At 40.3% G+C, this 19,627-nt stretch overlaps 1 protein-coding gene across 1 annotated transcript in view; it reads left to right on the plus strand.

Moving 5' to 3' along the window:
• Window positions 1–2,908: 2,908 nt before the first annotated feature.
• The window catches only part of LOC309701056 (fibronectin type III domain-containing protein 4-like), a 58,204-nt gene continuing 41,485 nt past the window's right edge, over window positions 2,909–19,627 (plus strand). Inside the window, exon 1 of the mRNA XM_082525032.1 lies at window positions 2,909–3,776. Within this exon, the coding sequence (XP_082381158.1) occupies window positions 3,692–3,776 (85 nt within the window). The 5' untranslated portion in view covers window positions 2,909–3,691. The remainder of the gene's footprint in view (window positions 3,777–19,627) is intronic.

Raw genomic sequence — 19,627 nt, forward strand, 5'->3', positions numbered from 1 at the left:
TGCGGTGTGGACTCTTTACTATGTTTCAACGCACAGACGCTTGAACCTATCTTCAGCTTACTGGGAGCTAGGAGGGGGAGACAATCGCACATGTGCTACTGATTAGCTGAGGAAGAATAAAGTAGTCATGGTAAACCAATCACATGACCAAATTAAGATGACATAGCAAAAAGATGTTATGTCAACCCAAGACAACCCCGATTTCCATTTTTGTCTTAAAGTGTGGACTTCAAACTATATACCAGTTTTTAAATTGTGTTGATGGGCCATGTAAAACCACAGTTGTGATTAAAATAAATATATGTGATGTTTATTCCTGAACACTATCGTTGTTTATATTTACTGCGGCAAGAAACTGTAAAAACTGCGTTTTCTAAGGAAAGCGCTCGAAAGCGTGTGAGCAAAGCCAAAAACCAAAAAAACCTCCGACCTTTCCTATTGGTGGAAAAATGTACCATGTTGACAAATCAACAAATGATATGGCAACATGGCATTTGGTTGTTTAGGAACAAGGGGACGTTGTAGGAGTGACTGCGGCAGGAGATGTGAGAGATTTGTGACGTTAAGCGTGTTTGGAGTCGAAAGGTAGTGTGTTGCGTTGTGTAATTAGTGTGTAGTGTAGTCGATAGTTTTGTGTGTGTAAATAATTTGTGTGGCATCTTATTTGATACAGACTGTAGCAAATTGGTACAGTTCAGGTTAGTTTTACTTCCAATAGTGTTAACATACTACACAGGTCATGAACAAGATTTTTTAAATTTTTCATTGTAAGTGGGATAAAGCAGTTAATTAAAAGGATTCTAAAAGAAATGTAAATACTGTAATTAGATTCTTTAATAAACCATGTAACTTAGATAAATGAGTGCAAACGTCTGCTGTTGCTCACAGTGGTCCAAGGGACCGCTCAGGGAGTTTGTGTGTTTGCTCAGACACATGAAAAATTAGAGGGAACATTGCTCATCATATAAAGAAAAATAACATTATACAACAATATTTGTTGTGTTTTATGTAAAAAAGAAGACAAACAGGCAGAGCTCACAAATTCATTTCCTGTAGAATAGTAAGAGGTTTGGTATCAGTGAGTTTCTTATACCAAAGTGCTTCTAGAAGTAAGTCTTGGCAGTAATACTTGGTAGTACAGCGTCTGTATTGGCTAATCACTTGTCATTTATGAGTCATCAGCCAGTGAGCGAGTAAAACACTCAGCTGGAGCTTCACAACTGGACTTCACTAACCAGAAGTGTTGGTCAAGTTACTTGAAAAAGTAATTAATTGCTAATTACTTCTCCAAAAACATAATCCAGTTTCTTTACTGATTACTTCTTTTCAAAAGTAATTAATTACTTTATTACTTAGTTGCTTGGGTGCTTTTTAAAAACATGATACACAACCTGAATAGGTAATAAACCATTTGAGCTGATAGGAATGCAACAGTAACTCAAATAACCACCTGTTACAATCAAGGTGTGCAGAAAAGCATCTCAACAGTAGCAGCAGACCACAGCAGATGCCACTCCTGTCAGCTAAGAACAGAAAATTGGGGCTACAATTCACACAGGCTGACCAAAGTTGGGCAACAGAAGACTATAACGACATCACCTGTTCTAATACCATCCAGATGATATGGTTAGAATTTGGCATGAACAACATGAAAACATGGATCCATCTTGCCTTGTGATGTGCAGCTGACAAATCTGCATTAAACTGTGTGATGCTACAATCTCAAAACCCCCAGGAATGTTTTCAGCACCTTGTTGAATCTATACCACAAAGAATTAAGGTGGTTCTGAAGACAAAAGAAGGTCTAACTCAGTACTAGCAAGGTGTACCTAATCAAGTGGCCAGTGAGTGTATAGCTAACCCTTTAAGACCTACCATAGAACCAAGTTCGCCAGAGCTTATATTATATTTTTACATGCTGTAGTGCCATTTTTGGGAGCATTTCAAGTTGATATACATCAATACAACCATTATAGCCCAAAATTAACTATTTCCAGCAGTGCAATTTGAGTCCTCAGCATCCCAGAAACGATAAAGAAAGTCATAAAGTCAAACATAACTTTTAAAAACACCAGTATAGGCTCGTAAGGCCCTGAAGGTAAAAAAAACTGCATTTCTGCAAAATGACATCACTTCCGGTTTCGGGCAGGTCATGGCAGACATGCGATAGTTCACGCTGATGGACGTAGGAAGTGTTATGAACAGCTGATCGGATCGGCAAAGCATGTTTCTGGAATATTATGTTTTTGTTGCTGTAAGTGCTTTTTATGCCATTTTTGCAAAGCTATATGTGGAAGGAAACCGTGACATAGATCAAGCTGATGGCATAAGATGTAAGTACAACTCCTCCATTTCATAAGCAAAAAAAATTACATGGTTGCAGTTCTACCCGGATTTAAAAATAGTTACGCAAAACAGAGCGTGCCTGCTCTGACTGGCTTTAAAGGGTTAAGAGAAAAAAATAGTCCTACAAATGATATTTCTTTTCTTATTTTTTTTTATATTTTTTTTTAAATAAGTTAACAACTATTTGAAAATTCTGACAGTCCTCAGTGGTTATGTCCATCTTTTACATACAGGCTATGGCTAAAAGGTAACAAAACGGCAGCTATAGCTCAAATAGAAAACCAGTGAGTATGAGTCACAGACCACTGGGAGGCTGTGACTGGAATTGAGCGTTAAACAGCACCCAGTTTAAAACCAGTCAGAGGCAGATGGCCTCGTGGCTGTACTTGTTGATCTCTGAAGGAATGAATTCAGATCAGTGCTGCGAGGCTTATTACATAAGCAACAGTTGGCACTTCAGAGCGCTCGTCTCTGGCAGCTTGCAGGTTATTCCGCGAACAGAAACGCACCTCTTTGTCCTCTCCCTCCCTCCCACCCACCTTCCCTCTCTCGCTCTCCTCTCCCCCCTCATCCTCATCATCCTCCATGCTCTGTGTAGTGACAGGATTTGTGTCGGTGCAGATCGGCTGTGTTTGCGGCTGACGTGAGGAGTTCCCGGCTGAAGCTCCTGCGCACACACACACGCACACACATATATTTTCTGATCCTCAGAGGTTCCCCGCAATCTGCCAGATTTTAAACCAGCCTGCTGTTCTCCGGATGAGACGGGACCACCTTTTGGGCTCCTGCGTCCTCCTGTGAGAGACATCGGGAGCCTCGGCATCAGCCCCTCCGTCCTCTTATGTATCCACACGAACCCCGAATGAGCGCAGTTTCTCCTCATAAATGACCGAGCTCCGACCTTCCACCTGCTGCGACGAAATCTCCGACATTTAACCAGAAACCGCAAGACACGGAGACTACCTGTTAGCTTCTCCCACCCCCTCCACCTTCTTCTGCTCCTCCGGGCTCCGCTCTGCGCTTTTCCGTGCCCTCGGTGAGAGAGCAGAGGCTGGGATTTAGGCTGCACACCTACTGACCTACTTCGCGCAAGTTGGGAGTCCGACCCGTGCGGTCTGGCAAAACTGTGCCCTCCACAGCAGCAGCACCAGCAGCAGCAGAAGATGACGGGTGATGTGGAAACAGTGGTGACCCCGTGGCGAGACCTTCAGTAAATAAGCAGCAGGGGGAGGTGGGGTAAAGGAGGTGAGAAGGTGAGGAAGAGAAGAAAGCGTGCAGAAGGAGCCAGAGGTGCTGGTGGTGGTGGTGGTGTGTGCGTATTTGTGCGTGGAGACAGGAGGAGGTTATGACCGTGTCTCTTCACCTGGATCTCGGGCTGATGCTGCTGCTCCTGTTGGCCTGCTGGCAGACCCCGGGGATGGTCGGAGGAAGTGAGTGTCCCGTTTTCCTTCTCTGTGTGTCATATTTAATCTAAATATAAGAAACTTTAGGAAGCAGTGACAGGATTGGCACAAACAGCTGGCATAACTCACATAATTATGACATTTTTACGGCATGATGGGACACAGGTGTTTGAACACATGTCTACCACGCTGTTTCTCTCCATTTAAGCTCATTTGAAGCAGCTTTGTCTTTTTTAATCAAGCTGCGTTCAAAACTCCATTGGAAAAACATCGAATTTTTAAAAAGCCCAATGTCCTTGTTATATCTGAGCAAGGACAAGAGCCTCGTTTTGCTTTGGCTCTAGAAATACCTCCGTCTGACTGATAAGAAGTAAGAAGTGGAATGGTGATTTAAATGCAGTGTTAAAAAAACAAAAAACCCTACATACATATATATATATATATGTGTGTGTGTGTGTGTGTGTGTGTGTGTGTGTGTGTGTGTGTGTGTGTGTGTGTGTGTGTGTAGCTCTGCCAGGACGGCCTCATTATTTTCATTCTTTTGTATGATCTGAAAGCAATCATGAAAAGGCGATACTGTTCACGTGGTGTTCTGCACAGAAAATGGACAGCTGAAAGCCCACACATCATCATTTTTAAGCTGCAAAAGTTTGCAAAGATGCCAAACACAAATAACAACCATCAGTGTAAATACCATGTGGGACAAAAGAGGGAAAACCTGGATGTTAGCCTGTAAAAACTGGCGTTATATGCAGTAATAATAAGCTGTTGGCCCTGAAAGATGATCGATATTTCGTTATCATCTACAGCTTTAAGTACGTGACAGCGGCGCGACTCTACATTGACACACTGCTTTGTGTGTCCACCTGTGTGATTTGAGGTGAGTGGAGCGTATGCTGCGCTCTGTTTACGCCTCATATTTCAACTAGACTAACAGCTGTTGTAAAAGTGTCCCAACCTTAATTGAATGCTTATCGGGGGATTAGAATTTCAAAGCAATCTCTCTCTCTCTCACTCCTCCTTTGCTCTGTTTAATTAGCTGTTGCAGGAATGCACCTAAATCACCCAGACCACTGGTCACATCCCCCCTCCTCTGCACCTTCCCATGAGGTTTAATCCAAAGTAGCCTTTGGCAAATAGCACCGAATTAACATGCTTCTTTTTGGATGAATACCAAAGAGCAGCTAATCTGCGCTTACAAGGTTCTGTATCGATTTATCCAATGAGCTGCTATGTCTTTATATCCCCCCACACGGCCTTTACCTGCTCAGCTCACGTCACAGACGTCATGTCTTTATGGGAGCTCATCAACCACGCTTCGTTTTCCTGCTCTCTGCCACCCATTAATTTTAAATGCAGATTTCCAGTCATGACAAACAGCTGCGGGAGGAAGCCTTTTTTTCCCTCCTTCACCATAAATCACAGACAGCAGCACTTCAGGAAGCGACCGGCGTCTTATTTTAAAAAGATTGATTCATGACTTTGAAGCAGCAGGTGATATTACACCTGGTTATAGCTTTGTGTAAAAATATTTGTTCTATGTTTTATGAGATTGAAAATTGTGCTTTTTCAACAAAAGGCTTTGGCTAGCACAACAATCTGTGTTCAGTGTGAGTTACATTCTTAACAATGCATTACCCGCACACGGGGGATTATAATAAATGAGTTGCTTTATCCTTTATGATTATGTATGTTCTTGTTTTATAAGTATCTTCCTTTGCATGCCTTATATACCCACAAAGTCCATAAAAAGAGGTGGATGTTAGCTTATCCCAGACTCTGAGCAGGATTATAAGCAATGTTAACTAGCTGAAGAGTCTTCAGTCAAATAAAAAAGATTTTAACACTGAAACAAATGGAATTTGTTCACTGGGCGTTAAACTAGGGACCAACCTGAATCAGAAAATTAAAATTCCAACATGTGCAAATCTAAAATCTTTGCTCAACAGGCATGATCAGTCATTTTTGATCCAATTTATGTCTTTGTTTGAAAGTAAAAATGAAAAAATGCATCCCGGGGATTAGCTCTGCCAGGACGGCCTCATATTAGCTACTTGCTGATATATGAGTATTAGCCGATAGTAAAAATCTAAAAAGCAAATGATGTTGAATAGTTTCACAAAACGCATGTTTGGGAGACCACCAGCTGCCAACTCGAGCAGTTTCGGGCATAAACATGTAATCAACCACTTTTTGGGTCAGTAAAACAATTATATCATATTAGTGTTACGACATGTAAGTAAGAACTCATAAATAACTACACATATCAAAAAAATTATTAGCTAATGTATCGGATTTTTCACCAAGTATCGGTATTACGCTCAGTATTGGTATAAGGATCAATATCAGTATTAGGTATTGGTATCTGTATCGGTCTTAACTTTTCTATGTATGTTGGGCCCTACAGAGGATTATGTGGAATGAGTTACATTACCTACAGTTAATATTTTGTTGTGGTGGTGCCGTCATGTTGTCATCCTGACCACAGATTGAAGATGGACGTAGTCACTGCTACATCTCCCGACAGTTAGTGAAGTCCTGTTATGAAGGCTTGAACTGAGCATCTGGCTCTGAAGCCACACACTGCTCAGCTAACGACTTGTGCCTGACAAGTCATTTAACATGTGACAAGTCTTCATTTGAGCATGACCATCTCTTTTTGCTTTGTATGATTCTGGTCTGAAATGCTGATTTATCAGCTGCATCTCCTGATTTCAGGAATCTGCTCCCTGGTGTTGCTGCTCTAACACAGAGAGATAAAGGTCTTATTTTAGAGACCTACCGAGTCTGCCTTAGGAGGCTGCAGGTTTCTCAGCTAGGAGACAGTGCATCGTGTGTTTTCATTTTTGCTTATTTTGTTCTTCACATGCGTATTTGTTTTGTTTTTTCACTCACTTTTAACTTTTGCTTTCAGTAGTTAGCATTAGGCACTAAAACCTGACTCGGTTAGGTTTAGGAATATTGGCAAATGATGAGTTGGGAGTGCCAGATCCTTTTGCTCGATGTCACAACCCTGTCTGTCTGGGTGCACGCTCGAAAGGACACCTCATGCATGAACCTGGATGCCTGTGGTTCTGACAAAATAACGATATGCTTGGCCATAGGGGCATATTTGCATCACTGCAATGGATGCTTGACGCCGGCCAGTACTACACAGTGATCTCCTTCTCCTACATGGTTGTATAACCATGCAGAGGAATAGCTTATGTTGATTGTGAGGTCCCAGATTTCAACAAACATTGGAGCTAATTTTCATCTTACGAATTAAGAAGATGCTTCAGCAAAATGTGTTTCTGAAAACCTCTGAGGCAAGAAATACGCATCGCTTAGCCGTCTTTTCATTTTAGCCAATTTTTTGCTTAAGTTGTCAACCTTCAAATAATATCCCACATCTAGAATGACAAACTAAAATTAGAATATGTTATCCCAAGTCTTATTTATTAAGGAAACTGAGAAAACAGTTATAGGTCAAAGAGTGTCTAGTCTAAACTAATTTGGATATTAAGAGTAAATGTGGGTGATGTGCAAGGTCAGTCTACTTACATTTTTTTCAAAAATGAAAATTTAAACACCTGCAGGTTTGTGTCCTTTGCTTAAGCCGCACATGCACACGCTCAGCTGATATTTTGAATAGTTTGGGGTGACATTTTAGTCTTTGTACCAGCAGAGAATTCAGCAGAGGCCACTTTGTCGCTTTATTTGGCATGCACTCAGTGTCTAGTTCTGATTGGCACTACTTCAATATGAGTTTGTTATTGCATCTGTACTCTACAGTGATTACAAGCTAGGATTTCTAACAGAGGAAGGAGAGTATTAGCCACACTTTTTAATATAAGGCAGTCCACTGTGACACCACCAACAGCTCTGACCTTCATTATAAACTTATATTTAAAAGGCCAGTGTGTGTGCTCTGTAAAGGAGTCGCTATATTTGAGCTTTCTTTATCGCGTGGCAAAGCTCTTGCCAGCTTACGTGGGATGTGGCTAAAGTCTAGTCAAGTAACTGGACCTCGCACGACAATATTTTTAGTCCGTATGCTGTCAAAGCCAAGAATAAATTCCCAAGATTTATTTGCAGTTGTGTTTCTCTCTGTTGCATCTCGCCGCTCCCTGATGAAAACCTCGGGAGTGAGACGAAAGCTGTCCTACACGGGTCTTCAGAAAGGAGAACAAAGCAGAAAGATGAGCATAGAGCTTGTAGGGGGATCATAAAAATGCACCAACTGCAGACACAGGAGGTATTTATTTTAAAAGGAGCAGGGTAAAGTGCTGTTTTATTCCAGCAGCGAAGCCTCTCTTTATACTCAGCTCAGCCTCACATAACTGCCTCAGCTCAGTGCTGATTGTCCTTATCTTTCCATGGCAACCTGATGATTTAAATGAAAATTCACACAGAATTACCAAAATTAGACAATGTAACACTAGAAAAATGTTGCTTGGTCTGATGAGTCTCGGTTTCTGCTGCAACAGTCAGATGGATCAAAATTTGGTATAAACAAGATTAATACAAGGCAGGATGGATCCATGCTTTCAAGATTCAGGCTGCTAGTGGTGGTGGTGTTATGGTGTGGGGGATAGTACTAAGACTCGTTGCCAACCATGTCCACCCCTTTACAGTTTACAGTTGCTAGGCCAGCAAACGTAAATTGCCATTCTCATGAAAGGATTCCTAATAGGACATGCAGGGCACACGCCCAGGGGTAAGGAGGACTCGTAGTGTCAGCCGCTAGGGTTCAATTAATCTTTCATAATCACGAAGAAACATAAATGTATGGAAAGCAATAAGCATAGCTCTGCCATGTAGATAGAGAAACAAAATGATCACAGAAACTATCACCTGGTCACATCCAGACATCCAGTGAATGACATTTACACAAATAGTAACAAAAAAGTCACTATTTGAAAATTTCCTCAAAGGTGACAATATAAAAGTTACACTAAACAAGAAAGTAATGCAAGAATATAATGGAAAGCACAAAATGTGTACAAAGAGGCACAAAAGTAATGGAAAACAACACAAATGCACAGTGTAAATAGAACATTTAAAATAACCACAAAAGCTGAGTGTCTCCGGATTCACTAAACAAATGAAAAAACAACAAAAAAATGAAGTGTCCTTGTAACAAATATATTGAAAATCAACACAAAAATGACCCTAAATTCATCATAACGAGACACAGAAAGCACAAAAAATATGGAAAAGAAAAACAAAATAATCACAAAAAACGTTAAAAAAAATGCACAAAGCAACAAAACAGACAGTTGTAAACAAAAACAAAAACAAATGAAAAATCATGCAAAATTATTACAAGAATGGAAAGCATCCTAAAAAATGAGTAGTGGCAAAGAATGACAACAAATAACAAACTGAGGCAAAAATGATGGAAAAATGACACAAAAGGACTGAAAAGATTTGCAAATGGTTCACAGAGAAGGAGAAAATTACGTTGCGGGAACACAAAATTATCACAAGCATAGCAGAGCCTCCATGGTACACGATGAAGACATCCAAAAACAACAGTCACAGAGTGACCAGAGAGAGTCACGGATGGATGAAAATTGGCACAAAATTACAAAAAATATTTTGAAAATGAACAGAAAGGAACACATACAATGTTGTGCAAAAGTTTTGAGCCAGCTGTCATTTCTTTATATTTTTGCTTCCAAGGGGCCAGACTTTCTGTCTCTGGACCAGTAGTTCTTAAAACTTTGTGGAGGTTTTCCAGCGTGTTTCTTTTGGCTACTTTTCCACTCATTTTTAACCCAGTCCAGTCCCCCAAGTATTTTGGGGGGCTTTCTTTGTTGAGCCACTTAAAATTGATGAATTATGAACACAGAAAAGCGCCATCAGATTTTGATCCACTTTGTAATACCATCTGGTAAGTATCTGATGAACAAAAGCAAGATTTTTCACCATGAGAATGCAGTAAAATAATACCTGGATAGAAAAACACACTGTCAACATTATTGAAGCAGTGTGGGATCATGTTGACAGAGAACAGAACAAAAGGCAGAAACATCCAAAGAAGAGCTTTGAATGTCCTTCAAGAAGCCTGCAGAACTATTCCTGAAGACGACTTAAAGACATGACAAGAAAGCTGCCTAAGAGAGTTCAGACTTTGCTGAAGAATAAAGATGGTCAAACCAAATATTTACTTTCAGCTCATTAAAATTGCGCAAATTCTGTTGGGGTTTTTTGCCTTATATGTTTGTACGTTTCAATACATCCTAAGTTCCTGTTTTCTGAGCAAAACATAAAGAAATGAGTGGTGAATCAAGACTTTTATGGAAATCAACACAAACAGTTGCAAAGAGACACCAAAGAAAGTTAGTGCAGCATGAAATGACCTCAAAGGTAGCCAGGGACAGAAAAAAAACACAAAGTGAAGCAACAACAAGTTTCATTCTGTCTCGCTCTTATGTAAGAGGAGTGAGGGGAACAATGTCTCATAATGCACTCATACTGTATATTTAATCAGTATGGAGAGGATGTTACTATATTAGATCGTGCACATCCACGGACATCCATCCATCTCAGAGAGTGGTAGGGAGCCATTAGTGAGATTAGGCTGTCTGAGTCAATCGTCAAACTGTTTCTTCGCTGTGATTTACAGCTGAACGTCCGACTCGAGTCACACGTCACAGAGTACTCCAGGACGAGCGGAGGTAAACAGCTGCCATCTCCGGACTTGTTTTTGTTTTCATCTTGTGGTCCTGCAGAGAAACACGAGGTCGGAGGCCGACGAAAAAATCCATGTTTAGTAGATTTGGCTTTCGTCCATTTCATAGTACAACACACAGATACAGCACCGTGTGGAGAGATCAAACCACAGTGTGGGAGGGTTGTTGTTTGTTTTTTTACTTCAAATAAGGACGGGAAGATGAGGGAAATTCTCCAGAGTAAGCACATCCAGGCCGAACTTCACATCTCTGTTAAATTATCTTTTTATTTTCCTGTTAAAATCCGGATTAGGATTACTGTCTCCAAAACTCAGCACAAGCAGAGCTGTGAGAGAAACTCCAAGACCTGAAAAAGGGGTTATTATTCTGCATTCTGAGGTCTGCTTTGGAGAAATGCAATAACGTTTTGTGGCATTTATTAATTCCACGGCTGCTTTTGAAGGAACGTGCCACAAAAACTAATTACCTTCAGCCTTTAGCAGGTCAAACATGCTGCTGCAGGCTCAGAAGGACACTGTGTGCAAAAGGAGATGCCAGACATGCTTTGACAAAAGAAGGTATCTGAAACCCTGGGATTGAGAACAGGCTGCATTTTCTTGCTGATAATTGGCAGCATCAAACATGCATTTCTTTTTTACTTTTTTGAAAATCTGTAGAGGGAAAAAAAAGTTGTGCATTTTCTCCTTTGCAACAAAAACCTATTTTAAAATGTTGACTCCAGAACCAAAGAGATTTTTTTCAACTTATTTTGCTCCATACTGCAGTTTGATATGACAAGAACAATAAAAAAACCTCCAATAAAACATAAACAAATGGCAGCAAAGCTGCGCTGCGAGGACCTGCAAGGAGGAGAGGAGGACGGCAGCAAAAAGGAAGAACCTGGATATAAGAAAGTATTTTTCAAAGAAACCTGTAAGTCACTTAAAGTCAAGTTCACTCATAAGATGTGTCATAATAACGTTACAGGCTATCCTAGGTTTTGGCCCACATCAATCTAAAAGTATATGTAACCATGAATAAGTGTTTTGGAAACTAACTGCACAACAGGCAGCACTATTAGTTATCTCAGTCTCAGAGTAGCATTTCTAATTTTGATTGAAACTGTCAGAGAGCCTCGAGCAAGCCAGGATATTAGTTTACAGAGGCTGTACCATGTCCACCAGGAGAGACTGGACAGTATAGATGTAAAACAAATATGCCAGCAGTTTATCTCAGTTAACGAGAGGAGAAGGCATGTGTTTGGCTCCTTCACATAGTGAACATTGAGTTGTGTCCATGTCTGTTGCTGTAACAGTAGTTCATGTTTAGAATAAAAAATCCCAGCTCACTGATTTGATAGTGTGCCTAAAATGTTGCATAATTTTGCTGACAGATCTTTTACTTTGTGGTAATCTTAGATGAGTAGTTTTATTGACAAAAACCACCAGATCATTCAGTTTTCCCTTAGTGCTAATGTATAAGACATGTTGGTGTACTATAACTAAAGTAATGTTGTTAAATCCTTAAAGTCATATTTTTATTGTCATGACTGTATTTGAAGCTATTTTTATTTTTGCATGATACCTGATTTGTATGGAATATGGCTGAAGTAAACTAAAGTCTAAAATACTTAGTCATTTGATTAATAGTAATTTAACATTATACACAGCAAATTCAAAAGTGTTAAATGTTTTGGTGTTAATAGTCTTCTTGCAAAAGTAGAGTTAATTTTACTCTAAGCAGAGTCACATTCTTTTAATGTAACTCTGAGGTGTAAAATGATAGTAGTTAAAATCGAGTGTTAAAAATGAGTGTTTCTCTGTCAAATCTGGAGGTGTTACAATGGAAACATTAACTCTTGACCTCTTAACTCTGAACTCCTAGAGGGGCTATGACACCAACAGAGTAAATTCACAGACTCCGCCCCCAGCACGGCTCCAATTGAAGCTGAAGTGAAGCCGTTTCAGAACATTTTGCTCTACATATTTGAGTTGTTTGCCATGCTTGGTAAGTCATTTTTTCAAAGATTGTTTCAATTATTATTATGAGCTTTTACTTCTGTGGCTCTTTGGAGTTGAGACAAAGCTGTGTGAAAGGCATTAGCCATGTTGCTCGCTGATAGCATAACATTCTGTTTTAGCTAGCTGAAAGGTATTGTTTGCGGGCAAATACCACAGCCTTGAAAAAAGCTTGCATGTGAATTTTCAGTCAAACTTTTGGTCAAATACACCTAAAACAATGTCTAGAATGTGAAATGTTGGTATAATGGTGCTGCTTGAAGCCTGAAAACGATCGCCCATAAAAAAAAAACGAGCAAACAGCAATAGCAGACGTCCTGACTGGATTCTACGTTAGCATTTAGATCCCTCCAGAGTTTTGTGCACACAGTTTAGGTAAAAATGAAAAAGGTTGAGGTTTTACATTTAGTTCAGTATTACCTGTTGCCTGTGTCCTTGTCTTTTGGGAAAATACTTTACACAAGTAATGGCTCAAAGAGGATTCCTTTCTTTTTTTTTTTTACTGTGCTGCAATTGTTTACTGGATTATTTGTGCCATTAATTAGTGTCAACTAATTTTTATTCAATCTCCGCACAGGATATGCTTGTGAAGATGGAATATGGGGGAGAGCAGAAGTGTGTTGAAGTTCCACAAAGGGATGAATGAAGGACATGCATATTGTATTGAAGAAATAAGTGATGAGAACGCTGTTATTTGCATTTACCATGTCAGACCTTTTGATAAACAAAATTCTAATGAAAGTGAGAACATGTATACTGTTACATCTTTCAGAAAATGTTTTGAAATTGTGGTCACAGTTCAGAATAAATGTTTTTCAAAAACCATTGCGTCTTTTTAGTAAATGTTTATTTCCAAAAGAAATTTCTGGAAGTTCAGAACAGTAAAATTCCCGCTTTTTAGAATGAATTAGAAGATAACTCTTACGTAGTTAAACTAAAATACTCTTTGAGAGTTAATATATAAACTCTTAACACCAAGTGTTAAATTATCAACTCCAGACAGATTTGGTGTTTAACACTAAATCAGAGTTAACGTACCAACTCTCCAAAAAGAGTTAAATTAACACTCTCTGGTGTGGACCCATATAGACACTTTAATAGTGTTGAAATCAAATCCGACAGTGTTAATTTGGACATGCTGGATTTGCTGTGTACAATTCACATATAAAACTATGAATTGTAATTTTAAATGGTTTAAAAGCATGTAGAATAGCATATATAGTTTGGTGGTTGAATCATCCGTCCCCACCAATGCCAAAACCAAATCTACGCCCTTGGGTCATATATTTCAAAAATCTAATATAAATTTTCACTGTTATGCCGATGACACCCAGCTCTACATTTCTTCTAAACCCAATTCATCCCTCCCACCTACCTCCCTCTCAAACGGTCTTATTGAGATTAGATCCTGGTTCTCCTCCAATTTTCTCAAACTTACCGTAACAGTAATAAAACTGAAGTTTTACTTGTTGGTACACCATCTATCTTAACCAAATCCCACAGTTTTTCCATTAACGTTGAAAATTCTCCTACCCTTCCCTCCCCTCAGGTTAAGATTTTGGGTGTCATACTTGATAATACTCTTTCATTCCAGTCTCACATTAATTACATAACCCGGTCTGCTTACTTCCACTTATGTAATATTAACCGACTCCGTCCCTTCCTTACTCCCCATGCTGCTGCCATCCTTGTCCATAATCTTATTACGTCCCGTATTGATTACTGCAATTCCCTCCTATTTGGTCTCCCTGAAAGGTCCCTTCATAAACTCCAACTTCTTGATGGTGAGTGAGTGACAGGAGAATGGCGGCTAAGCTGTCATCCCTGTTGGACAACGTCTCCCACCCCATGCAGCAGACTGTGACAGCACTGAGCAGCTCCTTCAGTGGGAGACTGCGGCACCCACGGTGTGGGACGGAGAGATTTCGCAGGTCTTTCCTCCCCACTGCTGTCAGACTCCACAACAAAGACTTTAACTGAACAAACACACACATCCACACATGTGCAATAACACTAAGTGCAATAATCTTTTCTGGCATCGTTGTATTTTTACTCAGTTGTATATAGCATTCGTATTCTATTTTTATCTTATTGTATATTTTTATTCTATTTTATTCTACTGTATATAGTATATTATTTTATTCTATTCTGTACAGCTGTGTACTGTATTTATTCTTATTGTATTCTAATTTTTGCGTCATAACTTTTGCACTGTCCACTTCCTGCTGTGACAAAACAAATTTCCCACGTGTGGGACTAATAAAGGTTATCTTATCTTATCTTATCTTATCTTATCTTACTTCTTAAAATTCTGCAGCTCGGGTCATAACTTGCACTCCGTTAAGAGCTCATATTACCCCAGTTCTTCAGCAGCTTCACTGGTTGCCCGTAGAACCCAGGATAAATTTTAAAATCTTACGTCTTACATACAAGTGTGTCCATAAATCTGCTTCTTCATATTGGTGTGACCTGCTCCATATCACCACTGTTTCCCGCCCTCTCAGATCATCATCTGCTATTCATCTTACTGTTCCGTCCTCACACCTTATTACTATGGGGAACAGAGCTTTCAGTCGCTCTGCTCCTCGGCTCTGGAACTCTCTTCCTCCAGCCATAAGAAATATTGACTCCCTCTCCGTATTTAAGTCACAGCTCAAAACGCATCTGTTTAAACTGGTTTATTCACTTTAGTGCTGATTTTATCTGTTGTCAACCTCTGTTTTGCAATTTTAACTTATCTTATGTATTTTATGACTACTGTTCCTTTTATTAATTTTGTTCTTTGTAAGGTGACCTTGGGTTTCTGAAAGGCACCCCAAATAAAATTTAAAAAATGCATTATGAAAATGAGCTGCAATTTTTCAAAAAAGAACCTGCTGTTCAATTGCGTCCATTGGATGGCGCAATAGCAATTGTGAGCTACTTAGTTTTGCCTGCGAAATTTAAACCTGATGTGCTTTGGCACCCTCATTGCCCCAATATGTCTCTGTCAAAAAAGAGAAAAGTGGATGCAGAGTGTTCCAAGAAAAATGGTCATACTCCTATTTATTCAAGGAAATGAATGGGAAAGCTGTATGTTTGGTGTGTTCCCAGCATGTTGCAGTGCTGAAAGAATATAACCTCTGTCGCCACTATGTGAGCCTTCATGCCGATAAATATGACAACTTTCAAGGACAGCGGAGAAGAGAGAAGGTGAATGAACTGTTGGCGGGTCTGAAGAAACAGCAGTCTGTGTTTACTCACAGCCATCAGTAACACTGCAGTGAAAGCTAGCTACCTCATTGCTAACAAAATTGCACGAGCTTTAAAACCATTTAGTGAGGGTGAATTTGTAAAAACATGTATGATGAAGGCATCGGAGATTGTGTGCCCTGAAAAGCGACAGGCCTTTGCAAATATCAGCCTGACAAGAAACACAGTTGCCAACAGGATTTCTGATCTTTCAGCGGATGGACAGCCAGTTGAAGCAAAAAACTAAAGTCATTTATTGCGTTTTCAGTTTCAATTGATGAAGGCACGGACATTACAGATGTTGCACAACTGGCAATTTTCATCCGCGGAGTTGACGACACATTGACCGTCACCGAAGAGTTCGTGGAGTTGGTGCCGATGACAGAAATAACGAATGCAGCTGATATTTTCACCGCACTCGTCGGTGTGCTGGACAGGGTCGGAGTGGACTGGTCCCGTGCTGTCAGCCTGGCTACAGATGGTGCGCCCTCAGTGATCGAGAAAAACGCGGGCGTTGTAAAAAAGTTCAGAGATAAAGTGCAATCTGCAAATGGAGGATGTGATTTTTGGACTTTTCACTGTATTTTGCACCAGGAGGCTTTGTGTTGCAAGTCACTGAAAATGGATAACGTCATGAAGGTGGTCATCCAAACTGTTAATTTCATCCGATCCAGAAGCCTCAATCACCCTCAGTTTGACAGCCTTCTCAGAGAGAAAGACCACATCATGCCAGGTCTCTCTTGGAAATGAGATTTTTAATCTTAATGAGATTTTTTTACCTGGATAAATAAAGGACTAACGTGTCTTTGATTTACAAGAAGAAATTGAACAGTTTACAGAAGAAAAGGGCAAACCAGTGTTAGAATTTCATTCCGCAGAATGGATGCAGGACATTGCATTTATGGTGGATGTTACAGAGCGCCTGAATAACTTGAACAAACAGCTGCAAGGACGCAACAAAGTTGTCACGCAGTATTATGAAAACCTACGTTCTTTCAAGTTGAAGTTGTCATTGTGGGAGACACAGCTCGCTGGTGGTGATGCAGCTCACTTCCCCTATCTGAAAAATGTGTGCACGACCCAAAGTGTGGCAGATACGAAGCGGTTCAAAGATAAAATAACGGGACTGTTAGTGTTCACCTGTTTGGTGAACTGGAGAAAGACTCACCGTGAATCCCTTTGATCTGCCCGTCAGGATCCAACTTGAAATAATAGACTTGCAGTGTGACTTGGATTTGAAGGCCAAATTTGCTGCAGCTGGCTTGAACACGTTTTTATCAGAATCTCCTGCCAGGTTACCCCAGCTTGACAGCCCTTGCTGCAAAACTGTTGTGCATGTTCTGAACCACATATCTTTGTGAGCAAGTTTTCTCTGTAATCTCTGTAATGAGCATAAATAAAACAAAACTGCACTCAAGGCTCACGCACAAGCACTTGAATCACATCTTGAAGTTAGCTGCCGCTCAGGATGTGATGATCGATATTGATGAGCTGGTGAAAGCTAAACGATGCCAGGTATCAGGAGTCAAATAAACTATGCAACCCCACTGAAAGTGTTGCATGAGACACCCTGATGTAGTTCTGTGATCTGTGATATACTTCCGTGAATCACTGAGGCACTTTGTGCTTGTGTGTTCTTTGTCCTCAGAACTTTCAAATAGCTTGAAATGTTTTGTAATTAATAGCTATGTTGTGCCTGTACTATTTTGAACATACTGTCCACAGGCTCTAGCGTTATTTTTTATGTTGATCGTATTAAAACAAAGAAAACAATCTGAAGTTGTTGTTGTTTTTAAGTTATATATACAGTGATTTTACCAGTCCGGCTCACTTGAGAATAGACTTTTCTCCATGTGGCCCCTGAACTAAAATGAGTTTGACACCTGTGCTGTAAAGAGTTAGCTTATTCCACCCACCCTTTTTACATAGCATATTCTAAGCAGTGGCACTTCTATTAATATACAGGGTGGGCCATTTATATGGATACACCGTAATAACATGGAAATGGTTGGTGATATTAAAGTCCTGTTTGTGGCACATTAGTATATGTGAGGGGGCAAACTCCTCAAGATGGGTGGTGACCATGGTGGCCATTTAAAAGTCGGCCATCTTGGATACAACTTTAGTTTTTTCAATAGGAAGAGGGCCATGTGACACATCAAACTTATTGGTAATGTCACAAGAAAAACAATGGTGTGCTTGGTTTCAACGTAACTTCATTCTTTCATGAGTTATTTACAAGTTTCTGACCACTTATAAATTGTGTTCAATGTGGTGCCCATTGTGTTGGATTGTCAATGCAACCCTCTTCTCCCACTCTTCACACACTGATAGCAACACCACAGGAGAAATGCCAGCACAGGCATCCAGTATCCGTAGTTTCAGGTGCTGCACATCTTGTATCTTCACACCATAGACAATTGCCTTCAGATGACCCCAAAGATAAAAGTCTAAGGGGGTCAGATCGGGAGACCTTGGGGGCCATTCAACTGGCCCACGATGACCAATCCACTTTCCAGGAAACTGTTCATCTAGGAATGCTCGGACCTGGCACCCATAATGTGGTGGTGCACCATCTTGCTGGAAAAACTCAGGGAACGTGCCAGCTTCAGTGCATAAAGAGGGAAACACATCATCATGTAGCAATTTCAAATATCCAGTGGCCTTGAGGTTTCCATTGATGAAGAATGGACCCACTATCGTTGTACCCCATATACCACACCAAACCATCACTTTTGTTGTTCCAACAATCTTGGATGAATCCATCCAATGTGGGTTAGTGTCAACCAATAGCGTTGGTTTTGTTTGTTAACTTCACCATTCACATAAAAGTTTGTCTCATCACTGAACAAAATCTTCTGCGTGAACTGAGGGTCCTGTTCCAATTTTTGTTTTGCCCATTCTGTAAATTCTGTGCACCGATCTGGGTCATCCTCGTTGAGATGCTGCAGTAGCTGGAGTTTGTAAGGGTGCCCTTTGTGAGTAGCTAATATCTGCCGAAGGGATGTTCAACTAATGCCACTCTCCAGTGACATGCGGCGAGTTCTACGCTGTGGGCTCTTGTTGAATGAAGCTAGGACAGCCACTGATGTTTCTTTATTAGTGACAGTTTTCTTGCGTCGACATTTTGGCAAATCCAACACTGAACCAGTTTCACAAAACTTAGCAAGCAGTTTGCTAACTGTAGCATGGGAGATGGGTGGTCTTGTAGGGTGTCTTGCATTGAAATCTGCTGCAATGACCCGGTTATGGCATTCACCAGATATCAACACAATTTCGATCCGCTCCTCACATGTTAACCTCTTCGACATGTCAAAGGCTGTGAACAAAGAGAAACTTGTAAATAACTCATGAAAGAATAAAGTTACGTTGAAACCAAGCACACCATTGTTTTTCTTGTGACATTACCAATAAGTTTGATGTGTCACATGGCCCTCTTCCTATTGAAAAAACTAAAGTTGTATCCAAGATGGCCGACTTTTAAATGGCCACCATGGTCACCACCCATCTTGAGGAGTTTGCCCCCTCACATATACTAATGTGCCACAAACAGGACTTTAATATCACCAACCATTCCCATGTTATTACGGTGTATCCATACAAATGGCCCACCCTGTAGATTATCAAAAAAACAAAAAACAAACAAAATAATAACTCCATTGACTCCAACATGGTTAGCCCTGGTTTTCCACATCCGGATGAGGTTGATTGGCTCTAAATTAATTCTCAACCTCCTTGTTCACATCTGTAATCCGCCTGCATTCTCACAGTTCATGTTTAAGCAGGTTTTGGTACATGTTGACAAAAGTATTGTAGAGGACAAAAGAGACCCTTTTAGAAATCTACCTAAAACAGGGGTGGGGAACTCCAGGCCTCAAGGGCTGGTGTCCTGCAGGTTTTAGATATCACCCTGGGTCAACACACCTGAATCAAATGATTAGTTCATTCTCAGGCCTCTGGAGAGCTTCAA

Source organism: Aulonocara stuartgranti (assembly GCF_965226115.1).
Source record: "Aulonocara stuartgranti genome assembly, chromosome: 23".
NCBI lineage: Eukaryota > Metazoa > Chordata > Actinopteri > Cichliformes > Cichlidae > Aulonocara > Aulonocara stuartgranti.